The sequence below is a fragment of the Neopsephotus bourkii genome, unplaced genomic scaffold (assembly GCF_033783945.1).
Source record: "Neopsephotus bourkii isolate Nb327-2 ecotype Australia unplaced genomic scaffold, CSIRO-AGI_Nbou_v1 NB_1139, whole genome shotgun sequence".
NCBI classification, from domain to species: Eukaryota; Metazoa; Chordata; class Aves; order Psittaciformes; family Psittacidae; genus Neopsephotus; species Neopsephotus bourkii.
In genome coordinates, this window is record NW_026901625.1 from 2,280,073 (window position 1) to 2,301,453 (window position 21,381).

Consider the following 21,381-nt stretch of genomic DNA (forward strand, 5'->3'; position numbering starts at 1 on the left):
GGTCTGGCTTTAGGAGAACCCCGGAGCTTCACACAGGAGGCACTTTTCAACCTCCTTCATTGAAGCAGAGCTTTGCTATCCTGGAAACAGTCTCTCCAGGAGGTATGCCAGGGATGGGATGGGATGGGATGCTCAAAGCATCCCTGGGCCCAAGCACCTTGCTGGAGCATGGATGATGCTGAGCCACCAGGATGGGCACCCTGGGTGCTTCAGTGCACCCCTGTTGACCAGTGCTTGTCCTCCACATGCTCATCACCAGCTCATGCTATAATTAATGCTATTGGGACCCAGCTGTACCCCACCCACCAGTAATGGCAGGGATGGTCCCACTCCCACCCCAGACAGCTATGTCCCTGTGTCCTACAGGGAGGTCAATGAGGCCGGCTGGGAGCAAACAGCACCTCTGGAATTCCAGCAGGCACCAAAGCCCAATCACGGTGGCTGAGAGATGCCAATAGCAATGACTGGAGATCCAAAGCGTGGACGCTGCTCCCCACAAGGTGACAGTTGTGCAAGGGGAAGATCTGAGATAGGGATGGGGAAGGATGGAGAATGGGGTGAGCTGTGTCACAGGAGATACTGGTTGTAAAAGGAACAACGTGCCCTATCCCAGGGCCAGGTTGGACACAGGGGCTTGGAGCAAGCTGCTCCAGTGGAAGGGGTCCCTGCCCATGGCAGGGGTTGGAGCTGGAGGAGCTTTAAGGTCCTTTCCAACCCAAACCATTCGGTGACTCCATGATCCTATGATTTCTTCCCCCCTATTCCCAAGAGGTAAAACAGGCACAGCAAAGCAGGACAGGGCTGATGCTGCTGCCGGCACCCACCTGCTCTGGGTTGGCAAAAGGAACTCACTTCTCCGTACGTGCCTGTTTCCTGATGCACATGGAGGCTCGCTTCCCATTGGAAAACCACCTGGAGACTTGTGAACCTGAAAAGGTGCTTTTCTAATGAGTGGAAGGAGCTGGGAACGTAGCTGTGAGGCAAACCCTGCTGGAAAGGGCCCTGTCCCAATGAAAACACTGTTTTCTATAGCAGAGGGGCCGGATCATGGATGCTCCCTATGTGTGCAGTTCTGGTGTCCTCAGCATAAAAAGGACATGGAGCTGTTGGAACAAGTCCAGAGGAGGCCACAAGGATGCTCAGGGGCTGGAGCAGCTCCTGTATGGAGACAGGATGAGAAAGTTGGGGCTGTTCATCCTGGAGAAGAGAAGCTGTGGGGAGACCTCAGAGCAGCTTCCAGTGTCTGAAGGGGGCCTATAGGGATGCTGGGGAGGGACTCTTCATTAGGGACTGTAGTGACAGGACAAGGGGTAATGGGTTCAAACTGAAACAGGGGAAGTTTAGATTGGATATAAGGAGGAAATTCTTTCCTGTTAGGGTGCTGAGGCACTGGAATGGGTTGCCCAGGGAGGTTGTGAATGCTCCATCCCTGGCAGTGTTCAAGGCCAGGTTGGACGAGGCCTTGGGTGAGATGGTTTAGAGCGAGGTGTCCCTGCCCAATGCAGGGGGTTGGAACTGGATGATCTTAAGGTCCTTTCCAACCTGAACTATTCTATGATGCTATGATTCTATGACATGGCCCAGTGCAGCAGGAAACCCATCACTCCCATGCGAGCCTCCAGTGCCAGTGCTGGGGCTCCGGGCACCTCCGCTCCCTGCTGTGCCTGCAGCTCTCTCCAGGATAACTTTGCCTCCTGTCCCTGCCCTTGGAAGCTGCGGAGGCTGGAAGAGGAAACAGAGCTTCAAAGGGTCCCAGGTTCCTCCATCTCAAAAGCACTCCTGCAGCGAGCAGGCAACCGGAGGCTCCCTTTACCATACAAAGCAGCCCATAATAACCCAGGCACCCACAGCCCGGCTGCTCCAGAGCCCAGGGGAGCCCTTGCTTGGCAGTGATAAACATTTGCCTGCCATTAATGGCTCTATTCCCTCTTCCTAGCAAGGGCACAACGTGCTCGAACTGTTCTGTTCCACCACTGCAGATCCCAGCTCAGAGCTGCCAGCGCCTGAGGTCCCCTCATGTTTGAAGCTTTTCTTTCCCTCCACTGCAAGGGGGGAGCTTTTCCTTAAGGAAAGGTTAATGCTAAGAGGGAAACTGAAACCGTGAGCTCTGCAGAGCCATGAGGGGGTCTGGAACACGGGAGGGGGTCTGGAACCCATGAGGGGGTCTGGAACACAGGGGGTGGCTGAAAGCAGGGGAAAGGAATAAAGAATAAACTCCAGTTTGAGTTTGGGCTCCTGCTGTGTGCTTTGGGCTGGGGAGAGGAGCCACTGTGATTTTAAACACCTTAGAAGCTAGCAAAAGCATTGAATGCACTGATTTGAAGGCAGGCTGAGAATATTGGGGCTGTTCAGCCTGGAGAAGAGAAGCTGCGTGGAGACCTCAGAGCAGCTTCCAGTGTCTGAAGGGGCTACAGGGATGCTGGAGAGAGGCTCTTCATAGGGACTGGAGTGATGGGACAAGGGGTGATGGGTTCAGACTGACACAGGGGAGATTCAGGTTGGAGATAAGGAAGACTACATACACAGGAGGGTGCTGAGGCCCTGGCACAGGGTGCCCAGAGAAGCTGTGGCTGCCCCATCCCTGGCAGTGCTCAAGGCCAGGTTGGACACAGGGGCTTGGAGCAAGCTGCTCCAGTGGAAGGGGTCCCTGTTGTGTCCAGTTGGATCTGGATGTGCTTTAAGGTCCCTTCCACCCCAGGCCAGGCTGGGGCTCTATGAACACTGAGGTCCCAGCGCTCAGGCAGCTCTGCCTCCTGTATCAGCTGATGCTGACGTGCAGTTATCAGCCGGCTCCTGGCTCCTGTTTCTCTGCATGAGGATAGAATGACACGAGATGGAGAGCCAAGATGAGGAGCAGGATACGGCCTGGGCAGAGAGGTCAGTGGGCAGGCAGCAAAGGGACCCGATGGCTTGCAGGAAGCCAGGAAAGGGGGAGAAGAAAGCAGAGCACTGCCTTTAAACAACAGGAACCAAGGGAGGGACCTCCCTGTATGTGCAGAACTCCCATTCCCACCACTATTAACACAACACTTGGAGGAAGTTTTGTCACATCAGCACCATCGGGAAGGTTTCTGGGCTGGAATTCCTCATCAAGAAGCAAATCAGCTTCTGCTCAGAGACCCCATGCTCCTCCATGGAGCTCTTGAGGTTGATCCCTTCTTGTGGCGGGTCCCAGCTCGCTGTGGGTCACTCGCATCCAGTCTCAGTTTCAGCCCATTCAGAACAGAAACAAGACACAAACCTCCTATTCTATAAGAAGGAGGAGAAGAAAGAGCCCTTCCTTCTCCATCCAGATGCGCCTCAGCAGGAGCAGAATGTGTCCCCTTCAAAGATGCCACCCCAGACACACCTCAGATGAGTGCTTTAGAGGCATGTAAGCAGGTACATCATTTGAAGGGCCACCTTCGGCCCTAGAAACGCCCTTGGGGATGCTAAAACTCGGCCACAATTACTCTGTGGGGTGCTTACCGTCCATAATTGTCCTAATTACACAGGGCTGCCTAATGACACTTTATGCAGCTTTAACTATGCAAAGAAAAGGCCTCACACATGGGCTAGAAAAGCTTCTGACCAACAGGAGCCAAACACAAGTATTCCCCATGGAGCCACTTTGTGTCTTGCTCTAGGACCCTGCCGGGCAGGTTCCCATGGCCACTGATAAGGTGAGGGATTAAAGAGCTGGGTGTGATGCTCACCGATGGCAACGCCACCCTCCCAAGAGCTCTGGGACCTCTCAGCCTGACTTTGGGAGTGTTTTATCCCTTTAACCCATCCCACACAGGCACGGGACAGAGCTTGTCCCCCAGTGAGGCCACTGTGGAGCAATGGAGCAGCCGTGCCAGAGCTGCGGCTGGGAAAGGTGCCTGGCTATGGATGGGGAAAGGCACAAGATCCACAGAGGACACAAGATCCCCAGAAGCCAAGGAGCAGCGAGGCAGGGATCGCATTCAAGCCTATCTAAAAGACCCCTTAAACTGTCCAGATACGTGTGCATATATATACATATAAGCCACTCTGAACTGCAAGTTCATCCCATCCACGTCTGGTTCATCCCTTTCCCAGGCAAACTGAGCCGGAGCTATGGAATGGGTCTGCTTTGCCACTCCAGATCTCTTGCTCAGCAATCACAGCCTTTATGAACCCTGAAAAGCTCCCTTGTCCAGATGCTGCCTCGGGACATGAAACTGAGGTTTGTGGGTACCAGATGCCTGTTTCTCTTCCTCAAAACAGCGATGCAGCTGCGTGAGAGCAGCTGGGATGGGGGCTGCTGTCAGAGAGAAGGAAAAGGAGCTCTGGACCAGCATTATCAGCACTGAAATGATGCTTGTGAAGGAGAAAGGAAGCTCTCGTGCTGAGCTTGCCCAGGCCTGAAATTCAGCTCTTGGAGCTGAATGAGCGCCAGAGCTCAGCTCTGCTCATGCTGAGCCCTCCCCTCCGCTCGGGCCAATAGACTCTGCTAGAGTCTGCACCCATAAAAGGCCCGTGCTTCCCTTCCCCTGACGTGGGGCGTTCTGTGCACGTCAGCAGCATCAGCCCTGCAGCAGGATGCGGGCCAGAGCTGCTTACAGGGGTGACGTGGTGATGGGCACCAGCCAAAGGAGGCAGCGCGGATGCTGCTTCCCTTGGGAGCAAAGGCAGGACCACGGCATCCCCAGCCTGCTGCAGGGCTTGTGGGGTCCTCGTGGTGGTTCTGAAGGCTTTAAAGGGGTTGGGGTGGCAATAAAGGGCTCCTGATGGGAAGCCCATTCAGGGCGCTGGATGCTTGGAAGAGTGAACCCATCCAGGCTGTGTCTGTGCCGGGAGGTGGCTGTGTCCCACCCCTGTGGGTGCAATCAGGGCTCAGCAAACCCAAGGGAAGTCCCTTCTCCCCCCTTGCCGTGCCTGATTGCTGCTGCAAGGGACTCTGATGCAGGCGCTTCCGCTTCCTCCTCTACCCCCAGAGCACCCTGGCAGCGTTTCAAGGCTCTCTCTGCCCTAGATCAGCACCAGGAAAGTCCCCATGATGAAAGATACGAACACAAAACCCTGCCGTTCCCTTCCCAGTGAGCTGGGGCCTGGCGTTCCTGCCCTGCAGCATCGCCCTGGGCAAGTCAATGAGAGCGGGTTGCTTTGATGCGTTTCACTTTTGCCTCTTCCAAGCGCTCATCCTCCCTGGGCTCCCAGTGCTGGCTGCAGCAGGCAGAGCTATGTGCTGGGTGTGCTCGGAGGGACGCCGGCCAGCGCAGAATGGGGCTGGATTGAGCCAGGACAGGGCAGGAGGTAGTATCTCCAGGGCTCTGGCCCTGCAAGCACAAGCTGAGAGCGCACCAAGCGACACAACCCTGGTGAGAAGCTCTCCCATCCGTCCCCAGCACACACGGGTTCTCCCATAACCTGCTGGCAGCAGCGCTCTAAGCCTTGGAGCAACCTGGTCCAATGCAGGGGGATGGAAATGGGTGAGCTTTGAGGTGTCTTCAACCCAAAGTGGTCTGGTCCTGAGCACCGGGGGCAATGGCACAATGTGCATGTCCTCCATGCGTGCAAATCCTCCATGTGTGTACATCCTCCAGTGTGTACATCCTCCATGTATGTACATCCTCCATGTATGTACACCGTCCATGTATGTACATCCTCCATGTGTGTACATCCTCCATGTATGTACATCCTCCATGTATGTACACCCTCCATGTGTGTACACCCTCCATCTGTACATCCTCCATGCGTGTACCTCCTCCATGCGTGTACATCCTCCATGCATGTACATCCTCCATCTGTACATCCTCCATGTGTGTACATCCTCCATGTGTGTACACCGTCCATGTATGTACACCGTCCATGTGTGTACACCCTCCATCTGTACATCCTCCATGTGTGTACACCCTCCATGTGTGTACATCCTCCATGCATGTACATCCTCCATGCGTGTACATCCTCCATGTGTGTACATCCTCCATGTGTGTACATCCTCCATGCGTGTACATCCTCCAGTGTGTACATCCTCCATGCGTGTACATCCTCCATGTGTGTACATCCTCCATGTGTGTACATCCTCCATCTATACACCCTCCATGTGTACACCCTCCATGTGTACACCCTCCATGCATGTACACCCTTCATGTAGGTACACCCTCCATGTGTACACCCTCCATGTGTACGCCCTCGCTGTCCGTGCCCTACTCGTGCACCAGCAGCCGGCAGCAAGGCTCCATCAGCGCTGACCCCATTCCAGACCCCGGCCTCACCAAGGGGGGATCCGGAGGGGGACCCGCGATGGTTCTGGCTCCCCCTTGTGGCTGCGGAGCGGAATTACCGGGAAGGGGCCACCGAGCCCCGCTTGTGCCCCTTGAGCCCAGCTCAGCCCTGGCTGCTGCGGGAGCAGAGGGGGGTCACCCTCTTCCCTCCCCTGGCACCATAAAGGGACTTAAGGCACGACTTGACCCCTCTTGGCTCTAATGGAGCCGTATTGGCGAAGGCTCTCGCTCCCTGTGCTGCCCCAGGGATGGGAACCTCGAATGAGGTAAAAAACCCCGTCCTAGCGAGAGTTTGGAGCAAAACTGCCGCTTCCAAGCACGGGCAGGAACCGGTGAAGGTTGGGCACAGAGATAACGGCTGTGCCGTGAATGAAGGCCACGTCTCACCCCGCTGAGGAAAGCTGAGCAGGGGCCAGGCTGCTCTCGGGGCTATTTTAAGCAGCTGAGGTCGAAGGGGATGTAAAGGCGCTGCTCCAGCGCTGGATGTTTTATTGAAGGGCTATTTGGTTGCGAGAACCTGTAGGGCCCAACGCGCTATTGAATTCTTCCAACAGCCTTTAAAGCGCTGATGGAGCGAGAGCGGCCGTCAGCGGGAGGAGCGCGGCCCCTTTGGGATGCGCTTGGAGCCATCTGTTCTTCCCATTGGATTACAGCGTGGAGGCAGCTCCTCCCCGCCTGCATCCGCTCAGCAACAGTTGCTCCAGCGCCCTCCTGGTCCGTGTTCCATGGGAGTTTATGGCCCCTCTGCACAGATGGCTCAAGGATGGAGCTTGGGAATGGGGCTGGAGCAGATGCGGGCTCAGCAGGAGAGCTTAGGAAGGGATTAGAGGAGCGGAGGTGCTGGGGCTGAGCCTCCTATGGAGGGCTCAGGGAAAAGAAGGTTCTGTGTCCTGCTTGAGGTTAATGGGGATGACCAGGTCTATGGCTCTGTGTTAGCACCCAATGCTCTCAGATAGGCTCAGCTCCCAATCCGAGGCATCCGGGGCTTTCCTCGCGGATAATGGGGATTGTTGGGATGAGATAGATGGGGGAAACAGGTCCTGTTGCACAGAACAGCCTGACTGAACCTGCCAGTGGGAATCCTGACTGCAGGAAGGCCAAGATGGAGGGCTTGGGGCTGATGTTTCTCTAAGAAATAGCTTAGGACAGCTTAGGCTTTATCAATGTGAAGTGGGGGTTTTGGAGATTATATCCTTTAACAAATTTATCAAATTCATGGATTTTATACAAAACCCACGTAAAATGCCTATAAAAACACCATGTAACATAAAAACTGAGGCAGCAAACCCCAGAGCAGCCCCAACAAAGGGCTCCTCATGCAGTGGTTCCTCAGCTAAAGGCACACCTGGGTGCGTGCTCACCCCTCTAACCCGTTTGCAGCAGGCTTTGCCCACCTGCACACACCTGCATTGGGGCAGGCAGGCAGTGAACCGGTCCCCCATGCACACAAGCCCCTTTCCAGGCCCTGTCCTCACTTGCTCACAGACCGGGAAAGGATTCCTGGGACCAAGCCCTGGATCCAAGGAGGTGGAAGGAGCTGCGGGGCACACAGTGTGTTATCCCCATGGCAAGGCTGAGCTCAGTGCCTCCATCCCGAGCGGCAGGGGACGTCAGCAGGATGCCTGCAGTGCCCTGCCAGGGGTTATCTGAGGACCGGGGTGGTCAGGAATCAAGTCTGAGCCTTTCACAACATCAGAGAGGAGCTGGAGATTTGTTTACAGAGCCTAATTATAGCAGTTGGGTGCCAACGGAATGAGGAGGATGAAAGACGTGCTCGGAGGGAAGAATATGCAATGGGCGCTTGCAGTCGCTGCATCAAATCCCTCATAAAAGAGCCTTGTGAGCCCTTGGAAAACATACCTGGGACCAGAGGTGAATCAGGGATGAGGCTGAGGAGAAGTAGCGGGGGAAATGGCTGCGGTGTTTCGTAACCCGGGTGAGTCAGAGGTGATGCTGCTGGGAATGCACACGCAGAAGGCAGGAATTCCCCCGGGGAGGCAGGGACTGGCTGGGATCCGAGCATCGGCACCGCTCCGGTTGCACTCGCAAATGGGAGAGCAAATGGCAACGGGAGGATGGGGTGAAGCAGAACAGATGCAGGCTTTGTCCCGAGGAGTTAATGGTTAATACTGGGGAGAGCAGGCTGAAAACTGGAGACCTTTAAACAAATGAGCCAGGGGCACAGGAATCAAAGGGATCCAAGTCTCCCCCGGCTGTCCTGCCCGAGGCCTGCTGCTGGAGGAGGGAACCTGAGGAGCTCTGAAGCTCCTCATCTCTTGCCGTGAATCCAAACCCCAGCCGTTTCCTGCAGAGCCTGTGCTCCTGGATAGACCATGGCGGGCTGCAGGGAGCAGCGCTGGCTCCGCTGCGCTTCCCACGGGATGCTCCTCCCGGCAGCAGCATCAGGACCGAGGGATGTGTTCAGAAGCACAGAAAGAGACTGGGAGCAGCGAGCTCCTCATTCCCAGGTCCTGTCACCGCAGGCACCGCCAGCTCTGGGTGCTGCACAGGGAGACGTGGCTTGGAGGCAGGAGAGACCCGTTTTCATTACCCCATTGACAGAGTACAGTGGCAGTGGGTTCAGCAAGGGCATACAGACCAGACTGGAAGTGGAGCCCGACTGTCACATCTTTGGTCCCTTCCAACGTGGGCATCATTCCTCAATGCTCTGCCACACTCCCAACCTCAGGATGTGCAGAGCAATGAAGCTGAGGCAAAGATGCTCCCAGTTATTCTTTTTGGGTCCAAGATGAGCAGACTCCAGGTACCTTTCACCCCACTTTTGACAGGAAGAAACTCCACCATCCCTCTGTCTAAAACAGGAACCAGAGGAAGAACAGGTTATTTCCTGCCACCTCCCAGACTGAGCATTGGAAGCAGCACATCTCAAAGCAGCATCAGTGATTCCTTGCTATTCCTCCCTTAGATCTGAAGCCAAGTCAAGCATGGAACCCTTTGCCAACAAGGCAAGGTAAAAGCTAAGACCTTGTAAGACATAAACCCACCCAAGTGAAGCTTTCCTGATCAGGGCACATAGAGCAAAGTGAAGATAAAGGATTACTGCTTGCTGCAGGCATTTATGCACAAGAGAGTCGTCGGTTTTGCTCTGCCTGCTTTTGGCTGCTCCCAAAGGTTCAGTGTTTGACACAGCACAGTTTAGGCAGTTTATACCATAAAGGTATAGGCCACTGACATGTGCTGGCATCAGCAGGACATTCCCTTCTCCAGGCCTTGGAGCAGGAGCTGAACCCTAGAAGGCTCAAGCACTGGGGAGGAGTTTGAAGCTGTTGCTATGGCCAGGAAGGAGGTGGATGGATTCAGATGTAGTTTGCCAGGAAGGAGGAGATAACAGTGCTCTGATCTTCATGATAAAATGCTTATCAAGCACATTGAGCTCTGAGGCAAACCAGGCAGTGGTTAGGACCTGCTGAGCTGCAGTCAGGATGTGACATTCACCACTGCAGTGACTCATCTGCTGGGGCTGCTTTGTCTCATGTTCTGCCAGTGTGAAAACCAGGGCTTGCTCCACAGTGCCCAACAGAGAAAGGTTTGGGAACCATACACACAACAGAGGTGGTTCCAAATCCCCTTTTCCCAGCAGATTAATAAGGGACTTATGCCAAGGCCACACAGGATTTAGGCGTGCTTCACCCAAAGCCTCTTGAATAGGCACATTACATGCACACATGTAACATGGGGCCAGGGAAATGAATGTTTCTAGCTATAAACTGACTATTCCAGCACATTTCCCCTTGTAGTAAATACTCACTGTGTTGGTAAGGAAAGGTGAAGGAGAAAGTAGCTTAAATCCTTTGTTAGAGATACAGGGAAATGAGTTAAACATCCGCGGTAGCCCGAAATCATGGATTTAGCATCACTCTGCCAAGGCACTGGGATGCTCTTTTATAGGGGATATGATTCCTGAGCTTATCAGCAAAATGACTGTTCAATAGCTCCTCTTTCACTCTAACCCACTCATGTCCTGTGGAGGTTACACAGCTCTGGAGGGATGAACCGAGCAAACCTTCATCCTGGTTGTTCCCTGCAGGCAGAATGAAGCATCCATTGCATTGGGAAGTGCCGCAACTGGGCTGTGGACCTCAGCTCTGTATCTGGGATGGAACAGAGAGGAGCAGCAGCGAAGCTTTGTGGCCTGCGAGCCCATTGCTCCCTGAAACGCCAGCCGAAAGCTGCGAGGGAAGAATTCCAGCTACAGGGAAGAGCGAGCAACATTGACACCTACCGTTGGGTGTTGTGATTGCTGAGAGCACCCAGCCGCTGAGCCTTGTAAAGCAGGAGGAAGATGCTCTCCTTAGTTAAAACGATATTAACGTTGCTTTTATTTGCCTCCTGCAGTGCTTTCAGGGTGAAATTCCCTGCTGCATGTGCAGGGAAACCTCTTCCTTTAACTCAGTCTCTTCATTGGATTCATGGAATGACTCTCCCAAAAGGCAGAGTAGGAAGCTGGCAGAAGGAGCTTACCTCTGTTTTCCCTTCAGGATTACACATTTCCTCCACAGAAGCTTTCAGCAAACAAGCTTCAGACATTCCATAATCCTCAATAGATTCTCATGAACCATTTGGGAAAGAAAATGAGAGGAAAAGGCTCCAGAGCTGGAAACGTGCCCATCATTAAGGGGAGAAACGTCTAACATAGGAGATAACAATGCCCATATTTGCTCCTAGATTACTCCAACAAATACATCTTCTCTGTCCTACTCCCAAAGCAGGCTATATGTATATAGGTACATGCAGGCATATCTGGAGTATAATCCCATAGGAAATTCCCAAGGAATTTCCAGGAGCACCACTCCACACTAAGGAGGACCATTCTGGCAGCAGAATGACTCCATGGTGGTAGCCTGCAGTGAGGAACATCAGATCCAAACCAGGCACAGCTCTCCCTAGGTTTCCATTGGCAACATCCCAAAGCTTCTTCCATCCAAAACCTATACCTGGGATGTGTTTGTCATGGATAGCTCACTGACCTGCATGTTTGTCCCCTCTACAGCAAGGGCAGGGAGAACAAAAGCACCTCCCTAAAGCAATGGCTTGTGCACACAAGGTTGGCAGGTCCAGGGTGGTTCAGGTTTTGGGGGAAAACAGCAGGTTTTAGAGAGGTTGCTGAGAGCCAGCTGACAAACGCATCTCACAGGAGATGGGAGGGTGCCATGGAAAAGCTCTTGCATCATCCCCTATATATCACCCACTCTAGACCCAGAATCCCACCCTATGAACATTGCATTGTGCAAACAGCAAAATAAAACAAGCTGCTATAGGAGAAAAGGATCCTATAGAATATAGAATATAGGATAGATATCCTACAGGATAAAAGGCAGCTCAGGTCACAGGGACTCCTGGACCCGCAGCACCTGAGCCCAGTTCCTATGTCCTCCCTGATACCCTCATGATGCTCACACTTGTACCCAGGGAAGAGCCTGAATCCACCAGCTGGTCTTAATTCCAGGATGGCATTTCCCAAGGGTTTCTTGGTGCCCTTCCATGAGAGCAAGGCAGGGGGAAAAAGCAGACAAAGGGGCAGATAGGGTTGTGTCACAAAGAGAAGGGTCCTGACTGCTGCCCCCGAGACCTCTCCCCTATGACTTTACAGTGAAAAGAGCAGCTCCTCGGTGGAGTCATCACAGCACAATCCACAGGGACACCTTTAATCCTCTTCTCCCTGCACCCTTCAGGCGCTGCCATCACCCGCGTTCCCTGCAGCACTCTCTGCTCCGTGCCTAGCAACCGGAGAGTACACACACACCCTGAGCCCGGCAGCATGCCAGCAGGGGGGGGACGGAGAGGTGAGCCCTGCAGGCACCAGGGCTCCTTTTGCCGTGGTGGCATTGGGCTTTCCCACAACCAGGCTGCTCAGCTACTCTTTGCTCAGGCTGGGATCAAAGGAAGCCGTTGGGGCAGGAGGGAACAGGCATCCAAAGGGTCAGGGGAGATTCCTATGTGGGAGATAAAGGGATGCTCAGCCTCAGGGACCTAAGAAGGGGAAAAAAGCAGCGCCTGGTTTTGTCTCCTGGTCTGCCAGATGTGCAGAAGCCGATTGCATTTGGAACACGCCAAGAGAGGAAAATGTTCCCTCTGCATGATGCTCCAGACAGGCTGGGCATCCAGCTGAAGTCCATCAGGGGACAGCCTTCGCTTGGGCCAGGCTGCTACCTGAGCCAAGAGGTGAGTGCAGTTTTCCTGCTCGGAGCTTTTCCTTCATGGAAGACACCTAGGGCAGGAGCACTAAGACCATGGCAAGGAGAGGAATCAGTAGGAATAACATCTGCTGCTCATGTCCTCCTGCCCTTCCCCTAAAGCAAATGGTATCAGCAAGACACTTGTGCTTTTGAATTGCAGAGATGCAGCTTCAGGTACTCCTTGGAAAACAAACCTCTGAGCACCAGAGGCTATGTGATAGGAGCAAGGACAGCCCAGCGTTTCCAAATACAGCCACAGGTAAGAAAGGCACGGGGCAAAGTGGCAGAGCTGCAGCTTTGCAAGAGGCTGCTCCCAAAACAGAGATCAGTTTTGATCCCATTTGCTGGGACTGCCTCCAGTTTAACATATACAGTGGCTACACATCTCCTTACGCATAGTGTGGTGGTAGGTGTTGAGCCTAGGGACTTATCATTGAACACATGAGCTCCAGCAACATCCACACGTGCATTTGTATGAGCACATTCCTTTGTATCACATACACACACATGTAAGTGGACATATTGAGGCAAAATCAGCTCTCCTGCCTGAACAAACACTTGTCTTCTGGTCCAGCTTCTCTAGAATAGCCATTTATTAGGAGAAACATCATAGGACACACAGGGTAAGGATAGGGAGTATAGAATTGACCTATTCTAGGGGGTTTGTGCACTGAACAGCAGGTCTGTGATGCCCAGGCTGCTGCTCACAGCATACAGGAATGATCTTCCCTATAGCATCTTCTCTCTTGCAGACTGTGACTCCCAGCCCAGCAACGTACCAGCCATTCTGGAATAAAGAGAGGGAATGCCAGCCTGCCTATGCTCCGTTTTCCACTAAGACACCACGATTTCCACATAAGCCTTCAGATAGAGAATTATTCCCTGGGTAAAGTAACTCAATTTCTTATGTTTTCCATCATAAGCAGAGAGAAATACTAAGACATAAACGGGAGATGGGTTCCTGAGGTCTCAGAAATGCTCTTTTTAACTTCAAAAAGCTTCCCTGCTTTAGTCTTTAGTGTTTTCCACAGCTGGAATACCACAACACCCATTTCTCCCATGGATCAAGGTAGGGTGGGTAACATCTGGTACTGCAAGCATCACACTCCAGCTCCAGAAACAAGCTACTTTGTGCCTGTTTTCTTTAGACCTGGAACTTATAAAGCAGACAAGCAATTACACAAAAGAATCACTTGGCCAATGAAGTTTGGCTCCCCAGACTGGTCTTTAGTGCCGATGCCACCGAGGAGGATGCTAAAAATGGAGGTACAAAAGGTAAGGACAGGGATAAGGGGATGTTATTCCTTGCTTAATGCTTCTGATAGAGAAAACTGTATGGCTACATCGTGTTTGCGCTGTGTTTTGGCATCATTTCCTCACTGGGCTGCTGGGTACATGGCTCTATGAGCCTGGGGCACAAGATATGAAGTGATTTTCTATCTGAAAATGTGCAAAACCAATTACTGTTCTCCAAAATAAACCCCTTCTGTTAAGACCTTTGCTCTGGAAGTTTCCATCCACAAAGAGAGGAAACTGGAGCACAGATTTATCTGCTGAAAAACCTTTCCCATTTGAAACATAGGTTTAAGGTTCTTGACACCATCTCACACCTTGCTGTGCTGTTCTGAAGCACTTGGCATCGCCAATAGCTAAGTTGTCTTTTAGATAACCATAGACAAAGAATTCATGAGACACCGGAACCGAGTGGCCTACCTGAGTTTATACTTCAGCTGAGGAGCCAGAGCTGCTGCCACATCCCCCTCTTCCATAGAGGCACCTCAGGCCTCACTTTTGCTTCCCATCTCCTCCTGAAGATGCTCATCTGCACTACGCAGCCTCTCCCAATAAAGGCATTGCAGAAAGAGGGGTTTCTTGTCACTGTTTGTGCTTACCTGGTGCTGTACATCCAGGCTCTGTGCACAGCCAGCAGCTCTATTAAGTAGCACTCATCTGAGGGTAAGCGGATGGGAGGGCTCAGACCTTGTATGACATGCTTCTGCATTACCAGCTTTTTCCCTCTTGTCATGAAGATGTTCTCAAGCAACATGCTGCTAATTAAGCTAAATTTAGCCTGAAACAGAAAGGTCCTGGCATTCATCATCAGTTGTTTCTGTAATGCACAGCTCAGACCCCAGGGACTGCTGTAAACGTTTACAAACCTCCACACACAGACTGGATCTGTGTGATCACAGGCTTGATTCAACCTCAGGGGAAAACTCAGGGCAGGCAGTGCTCGTTCTCATTATCACTCCCTGTCACGATGCAGGCTTTCAGGTATTTTGGGTCTATTTATGTGTTTTTGTAGCAAATTACCTATAGCCCAGCTATAAAACTGAAATGTGTCCTTCCAATTGCCCACTTCTGGTGTTCAAGTGCTCCCACATCTGCCCTGCTTGTCTTTCCTAGGCACGTTGGCCCCTTCACACCCACAAGAGATTGCTTTGTAGCAGCAGCTGTCACAAAGGGATTTGGTGATGTGCAGCTGCCATCTCTTGCAGGAAGGGGTACGATTCACTGGAGACTGCACTGTCTTAGACCTGGGTTTATCCCATTCAGATGCTTTTCCACTCCTAAAACTTCAAGGACTTGGCCAGTTTTTGCTTGTAGGAGATAAAGTTTCTTTTATTATGAACATAGAAATCACAGGTTTCATTCTACACTTTTGCCCTCCCCAGAGGGGCTTTCTCATTACCAAAAATGCTTAATCCAAGTAAAAAAAGATAAACATTTTTATATATATACAAACATACACAACATCTCTGTACAACCAAGGCACCACAGAAGTGACAATGGCACACGCAGGGCTTCTTTTGCTAGAGATCCGAGTCCAGAATGCTCCTCACTGAAGCAATCGCTCCTTTTTATCTCCCCCCTCCATGGGTGATGGGGAAGAGGGAGGCTTGGGAGGATGCTTTAACATGTACACACAGAACCCTGATCTCCCTGGGGGCTGCAAGAGGCTCCTTGCACTCAGCTACTCCTCTAGGAAACCATGAGCTGCCTGGAAGCCTCTGCTGCCTCTCCTTGCCCCATGCTTCATCCAGAAGAGATGCTCTGGAGACCGGACCAAACTACAGGAGTCTTCTGTCAAAGGAATTTAACTCATATTTTGCCTAAGAAAAGCTTGAAGAAAATGGAAGCAAAGCCATCCAGAAGGAGCTAACAATTACAATACTCCCATCACCAGTTATTTTCACTGCTGAACTAAAGTCTTCTGCTCCAGGGAAATAAAGAGGGGGGAAAAAAAGAGCAACTTCTATTGCTAAAAGCTTGTGTTTTGGACAAAATAAAGTGCAATCAATCGAATGGCCTTGTGGACTGCTTTATCCATACAGCTTTATTCCATATTCCAAGTTTTTTAGCACAGCATCTTTCAAACCAACTGGTGGAGGCAGGAACTCTCCAAGGAGTTGTGCTGTGTTGAAACTAACAATAGAATTGAAAAATAGCCTGAAGCAGCTGTTGAATCCTGCCATTCACACCGCTGGAAAACAACCTCAAAGCAGAACAGGGTAAACAGCACACTTAAGCACTTTGAAGTGCAGCTGCAGATATAAAAGTGGGAATAAAATGCCATCCTCACTCTGTACGCTCTCTTACCGATGCGCCAGCCACCTTTAGTTTAGAAAGGAAAAGTCTGTTTGCTTTTACCTGCCAAGAATCCAAAGAAAGAAACCTCTCTGGGATTGTTCTGCCTCTCTTAATACATGCTCCTTAGATTATAGGGCCAGGCAGGGTTGGTTGAAGAAGTTTCTTTTCTAGCCTGCCAGCCAGCCACAAATGAATGATGCCTTTGTATCCTGCAAAGCCCATGGGGAAGCACTGAGCAACAAGAACCTTCCATGTCCCCCATCTCTTCCGAGAGTAAATCCTACACCAGTGAGAACAAACCAAAGTAAACCAGACAATTCCCATCTGGAACCCAGTGGCCTTCAATGCTTTTATGGCAATTGACTGTTCTAAGTCAGCAGGAGAGCAGAGGGAGAAGAGGGAGCATTGCAGACCAAGATGAGAGTGCGGTTCACTAGGCAGAGAGAGCTCATTCTGCTTCTGCCTTTCCTGTCTTGCTCCATGCCTCTCCCCACTGCTGTGCAAGTGAAATCCCCTCCAGGTTTCTCTTCCTCTGAGCAGCCAGCTGGCCACACACCTCACTTCTTTCTGCGGATCTTGGGCTTCTTCACTGGCCGGAGGTAGGGATTGTCGATCATGTTTTCCTCCCCGTTCCGGCTGCCTGACAGGGAGGTGTTCTGCTGTAACACCGAAGCGTTCTCCTTCTCAGGTCCTGAATCATCCTGCCAACATAGGTGTAAACAACCAAAGTTAGGTTAAACAAGACTTAGAAGTTCAAACCATATAAGCTATGGGCAAACCAGATGAGCAACAGCAACAGCCAAGACAAACAGCAGCACACCGCTGCGTTAAAGGTGAGGACTCGATTTCTACCACAAGAACCACCCTCTTCAGGAACAGTGTGGGACAATCACACTGAAACCAAAGGTCATGATCCTAGCTCATTTTGCATTGCACCCTGCAGGAAGTTAAAAGAACCATGACAGGGTTTAGCCATTTACACCTGGTAAAACACAACCCACGCTGCCCATTTCCACCCACTCTGCCCAGCTGCAAGGAAGACAGGCGAAGAACCAGGTTTCATAAGGTGAAGAACGTCAGACCCCAGCGACCTCGACCTCCCTGGCTGAGCATACCGTGCTCATGTGCAGGGGCAGGTTCTCAGTGTCTGTCTGCTCGTCTTGCTCAGATGAATCCGTCTCTTCCATTTGCTGCATCTCCAGCTCAGAGGGGAGAAGAGCTGTCAGGTAGGGGACAGTGAAAGGCCTGGCAGCAATCACTAGGGTGAGGGCAAAAGACAGTCAGCAAGCTGGGAGAAGACTCCTCAACACAGGCAGCATGAAGCACAAAGCCAACCAGTTACTTAGACCAAACACTGTCACTGGTTCTGGTTTTAAACATAGACACACTCTTTTCCTGCTGCTCCCAAGGATCAGGAATGAAATATCCCTGTCCCTAAGAGATAGCAGTCTCTAACTTTCTACTTTCTGAGGCCCCTTTATGATTCCAGCATTATAGCGACCTAAAAAGTCCTTCCTGACCTCATATCATATCATAAGCATTGCTTAGTTCCCCTTAAGATAACTTTGGAACCTGTGCCACCAGTGAGCCTGGGAAAGTGGGAATTCTCATCACTGCTTTATGGACAGAGAAACAGGAAAACCTTCACTGCCTACCACAGGAATGTGAGAGAGAAGAAATCACTTGTCCAGAAGTTACAGAGGGGCAGAGACAGGATTGGGATGAGCTTTGAAATTAGCACCTATCAGCCACGAGAAGAAAGCGAGCCTTTGGTGAGGGTGGAAGCCTACCACTTGCCTTTGATTCTCTTGTTCATCCCCATTTTAAATAGAGAATTCCTCATTTCCCAGCCTTCCAGTGCCTTGGAAGGGCAAACACAACATGAGCACTCACCTCCTGCGGTAGCAAGACCTTTAAGGGGGTTACACTGTCATTTACAGGTACTCACAGGGGAAGGTACTGACATCGTCTTTGAAGAGACTCTGTGTTTCTCCTGTCTTAGCCATGAAGCGGGTCAGGGCTCGCTCCACATCGCGCCGCTGCGATGCTGCCTTCTCCCGCAGGACCTGATAATCAGACACAGGCTCCCGGTATGTCTGTGGAGGGAGGGAAAGGTAAAGAGCACCATTAGACAGCCAAAATTCACCCCCAGCACTGACCTATGGTGCAAGTTCGAGATGTCAGAAACCCACAGCAAGTGCTGTCACTGACTTCAAACAGGCCCCAAATGACATAGAAGTCTTTGCTTTCACTCACCGGTGTCTTGATGTAAGTGTGAGGATCTGGAAACTCCGGGAAATGGCTGGGAATGTGGGATGGATGTGGCTTGTTCTGCCCGGCTGTCAGGGCTTTGGGAGTCACGGGCTGGTTTGTCACAGGAGCTGCAGGAAAACACACACACGGATCAGCAGCTTCACTCTGCCAAGAGTGAGGCATAAAGCACCAGCACACACCGAGCTGTGACCCCCCCTCCAGCACACCCCACAAGCAGTAATTTCCCATTGTGTTTCTCATTCCAGAAGGGAACATGCGTTACTTGATTCCTTTCTCCTACCCAACGAGAACAAAACCACCTTGAGGACTCTCATGCGCACTGAGAACACTAAAGCAAAGGCAGAGGCTGCCTCCCTCCACCTACAGGAGCCCTTAACCCAACCAGCACTTCCAGGAGCACTGGCCTGCATCCCCCATCAGAAAAGCTGGAGCTCTCTGGACACCACCAGAGGGAAATGCCAGATTACTTCCAGTTTCCTGCATAAGGAAAGAAGGGATTTCCCACATACGGGCAGTGATGACCATCCTCTGCGAGCGCTTGGCATATGCGGGAAGCGTTTCAACATTGAACCCTAGGACACAAAAGAGGAGACAGGAATCACACGAGGAGTTTATCCTGCCCCAATTCACCCCTCTTGAGCTTCACCACGTTTATTTACAAGGGTTCTAAATGACAGGAGAAAGAAGATGATGCACTCTGCATATATTCATACTGCATCCAGTTATATGGAGCCTACAAACACCAGAAAGGGGGGAACAGAGCTTCCTACCAACGCAGCTACTGGAATCAGGGGCTCCCATCAACCACTCACCCATTTCCACCAGGGTAACCACGATATCAGAGAGCGTGGGCTGTGTCCGGGCTGTGTGTTCACAGTAGGACTTGGCGCTCCTTCCCATTTCAGAGATATCTATGGGGAGAAAAAGCCAACAAACCCCACCAGAGCTTTGAGTCAGGCACTGAGCACATGCTTATAGCTTCAGACAAGTGAATCTTTAGCAAAATTAGCAAGGAATGAAAAATAGCTCCTAGAATCCAGTGTCTTACAGGATATAAAATTGATGCATGGACAAAATCAAAGCATGAACACCTCTGGGCACCCTGTGCCAGCGCCTCAGCACCCTCACAGGGAAGAGCTTCTGCCTAAGAGCTCAGCTCAGTCTCCCCTCGGGCAGGTTCAAGCCATTCCCCTTGGCCTGTCCCTACATCCCTTGTCCCAAGCCCCTCTCCAGGTTTCCTGCAGCCCCTTTAGGCACTGGAGCTGCTCTAAGGTCTCCCCTTCAGGAGCCTTCTCTCCTCCAGGCTCAACCTGCTGCTCAGGATGCAGCCAAGCACACAGGTGATTTATAACACCAGGGAATAAAACCAGGGTGGGGTGGGAAGGGGGGGAAATGACCCAAACGATGGAGGTGTGAGGAGCCAGTGGGACAGCGGAGAAAGGAGGAGCCTGGGGCTGAGCTCCGGGCACTCACAGCTCTGCAGCATCTCCGTCAGCGTCTCCACCGCCGCCTTCTCGGCGCTCTCGAAGCCGGCCTCGGTGAGCAGGGAGCTCACCACCACCTGCAGCGTCCTCCTCCGAGCCAGGTAGTAGTTATCAGCCGGGGTGCTCGCCTGCTTCCCGCCCGCCCGCTGCGGCACCAACAGCCCCGCTGGGACGGCGCGCACGGAGCGGACCCCGCCGCCGCGCCGCGCACATGCGTGTACATGTGCATGCACATGTACATATACACAAGTACATGTGCATACACACATATATACACATATATACATACACGTACATATACACAAGTACATGTGCATACACATGTACATATACACAAGTACATGTGCATACACACATATATACACATATATACATACATGTACATATACACAAGTACATGTGCACACACATATATATACAGGCACATGTACATATGCATACACACATATATATAAAGACACATGTACATATACATATGTACATGTGCATGCACACATATACAGACGTACATAAGCATACACATGTACATATACACAAGTATATGTGCATACACACATATATACATACACATGTACATATGCACAAGTGCATATGCATGCACACATATATATAGACACATGTACATATACATATGTATGTAAGTACATATGCATGTACACATATATATACATATACATACATATACACATACTCACATATGCGCATGCATGTACATACAGGTACTCATACATATGCATACAATCATATGTATACATACATAAACACATGTATACATACACTCACACATATACATACCTATACAAATACATTCGCACTTACATATGCATACACATGCACATACACATCTGTACACAAACACATGCATGCACACAAACACACACACACTTATACGTACACACGTACATACATGTACATAGAGGCACATGCATACATCTGCACGCAATCATATGTATACATACTTCAAAACACGTGTATACATACACTCATACATACGCATACATAAATACATTCACACGCACGTATACATACACATGTACATATAGACATGCACATGCATACACACATATACATACATACCTACACACACGTATACACACATATACATCCATACATATCTACACATACATGCATACATACGCACACATACATTCACATACAGACAGGGTGCAGCAGAACGCGGCCCCTTTAAAACAGCCGCCCCGCTGCCACGCGCACCTCGCGGCCCCTTCTCGGCCAATCAAATCCAGCTGCCGAGTCCCGCCTCCCTACGGTCATTCAGCCAATCAGCGCGCCCCTCCCCTCAGCCTCCGCCTCTTAGCCCCGTGGGCAGGCCGCAGCCTCCTCAACGCCGTGGAGGCACCGGTTTGCTGCCGCCCCGCCCGGTGCCCCGGGATCCTCCCTCTGCAGCCTCCCCGCTTCCCGGTAAGAATCCGCCGTTACCGTGCCGGAGCTACCGGTCGCTGTGTCGGCCATCTTGGAGCCAAAGAGAGTTGTACGCATGCGCAGGTTGCGCTGTTTGTTTCGCGCGGAGCATTATGGGATCTGTAGTGTGTGAGGAAGCGGGGGGGATGCGGCCCGGCCTTGGGGAAGGGCCTGTCCGTATGG

General features: G+C 51.6%; 2 protein-coding genes across 3 annotated transcripts; one reads left to right on the top strand and one right to left on the bottom strand.

Annotated features, from left to right (window-relative positions):
* Positions 1–11,846: 11,846 nt before the first annotated feature.
* On the top strand, positions 11,847–14,287 carry CIMAP3 (ciliary microtubule associated protein 3). The gene is made up of 6 exons (XM_061363172.1): positions 11,847–12,034; positions 12,271–12,413; positions 12,588–12,686; positions 13,180–13,313; positions 13,576–13,702; positions 14,093–14,287. Exons 1-6 carry the CDS (start codon positions 12,010–12,012, stop codon positions 14,159–14,161), a joined length of 597 nt encoding a protein of 198 aa, XP_061219156.1. The 5' UTR covers positions 11,847–12,009; the 3' UTR covers positions 14,162–14,287.
* Positions 14,288–15,746: 1,459 nt separating this feature from the next.
* On the bottom strand, positions 15,747–21,332 carry TAF8 (TATA-box binding protein associated factor 8). 2 transcript variants are annotated; one of them, XM_061362954.1, is made up of 8 exons: positions 21,217–21,332; positions 19,766–19,922; positions 19,105–19,203; positions 18,802–18,864; positions 18,275–18,399; positions 17,967–18,114; positions 17,134–17,237; positions 15,747–16,719 (listed from the first exon to the last, which is right to left on the bottom strand). In XM_061362954.1, exons 1-8 carry the CDS (start codon positions 21,274–21,276, stop codon positions 16,576–16,578), a joined length of 900 nt encoding a protein of 299 aa, XP_061218938.1. In that variant the 5' UTR covers positions 21,277–21,332; the 3' UTR covers positions 15,747–16,575. The 2 variants fall into 2 exon arrangements, with proteins under 2 accessions (XP_061218938.1, XP_061218937.1); XM_061362953.1 differs by having other exon boundaries at positions 17,134–17,276.
* Between the last annotated feature and the right edge of the window lie 49 nt (positions 21,333–21,381).

Excerpts from the sequence above, each read along its gene's own strand:
- CIMAP3 (XM_061363172.1), top strand. The coding sequence starts at position 12,010 with ATGCCAGCAGGGGGGGGACGGAGAG. Across the intron at positions 12,414-12,587 it reads GCTGCTACCTGAGCCAAGAG|AGATGCAGCTTCAGGTACTC; the intron begins GTGAGTGCAGTT and ends TTTGAATTGCAG. Across the intron at positions 12,687-13,179 it reads GTTTCCAAATACAGCCACAG|ACTGTGACTCCCAGCCCAGC; the intron begins GTAAGAAAGGCA and ends TCTCTCTTGCAG.
- TAF8 (XM_061362953.1), bottom strand. The coding sequence starts at position 21,276 with ATGCGTACAACTCTCTTTGGCTCCAAGATGGCCGACACAGCGACCGGT. Across the intron at positions 18,115-18,274 it reads ACACTTACATCAAGACACCG|ACATACCGGGAGCCTGTGTC; the intron begins GTGAGTGAAAGC and ends CTCCCTCCACAG. Across the intron at positions 17,277-17,966 it reads CGATGTCAGTACCTTCCCCT|TGATTGCTGCCAGGCCTTTC; the intron begins GTGAGTACCTGT and ends CCCTCACCCTAG.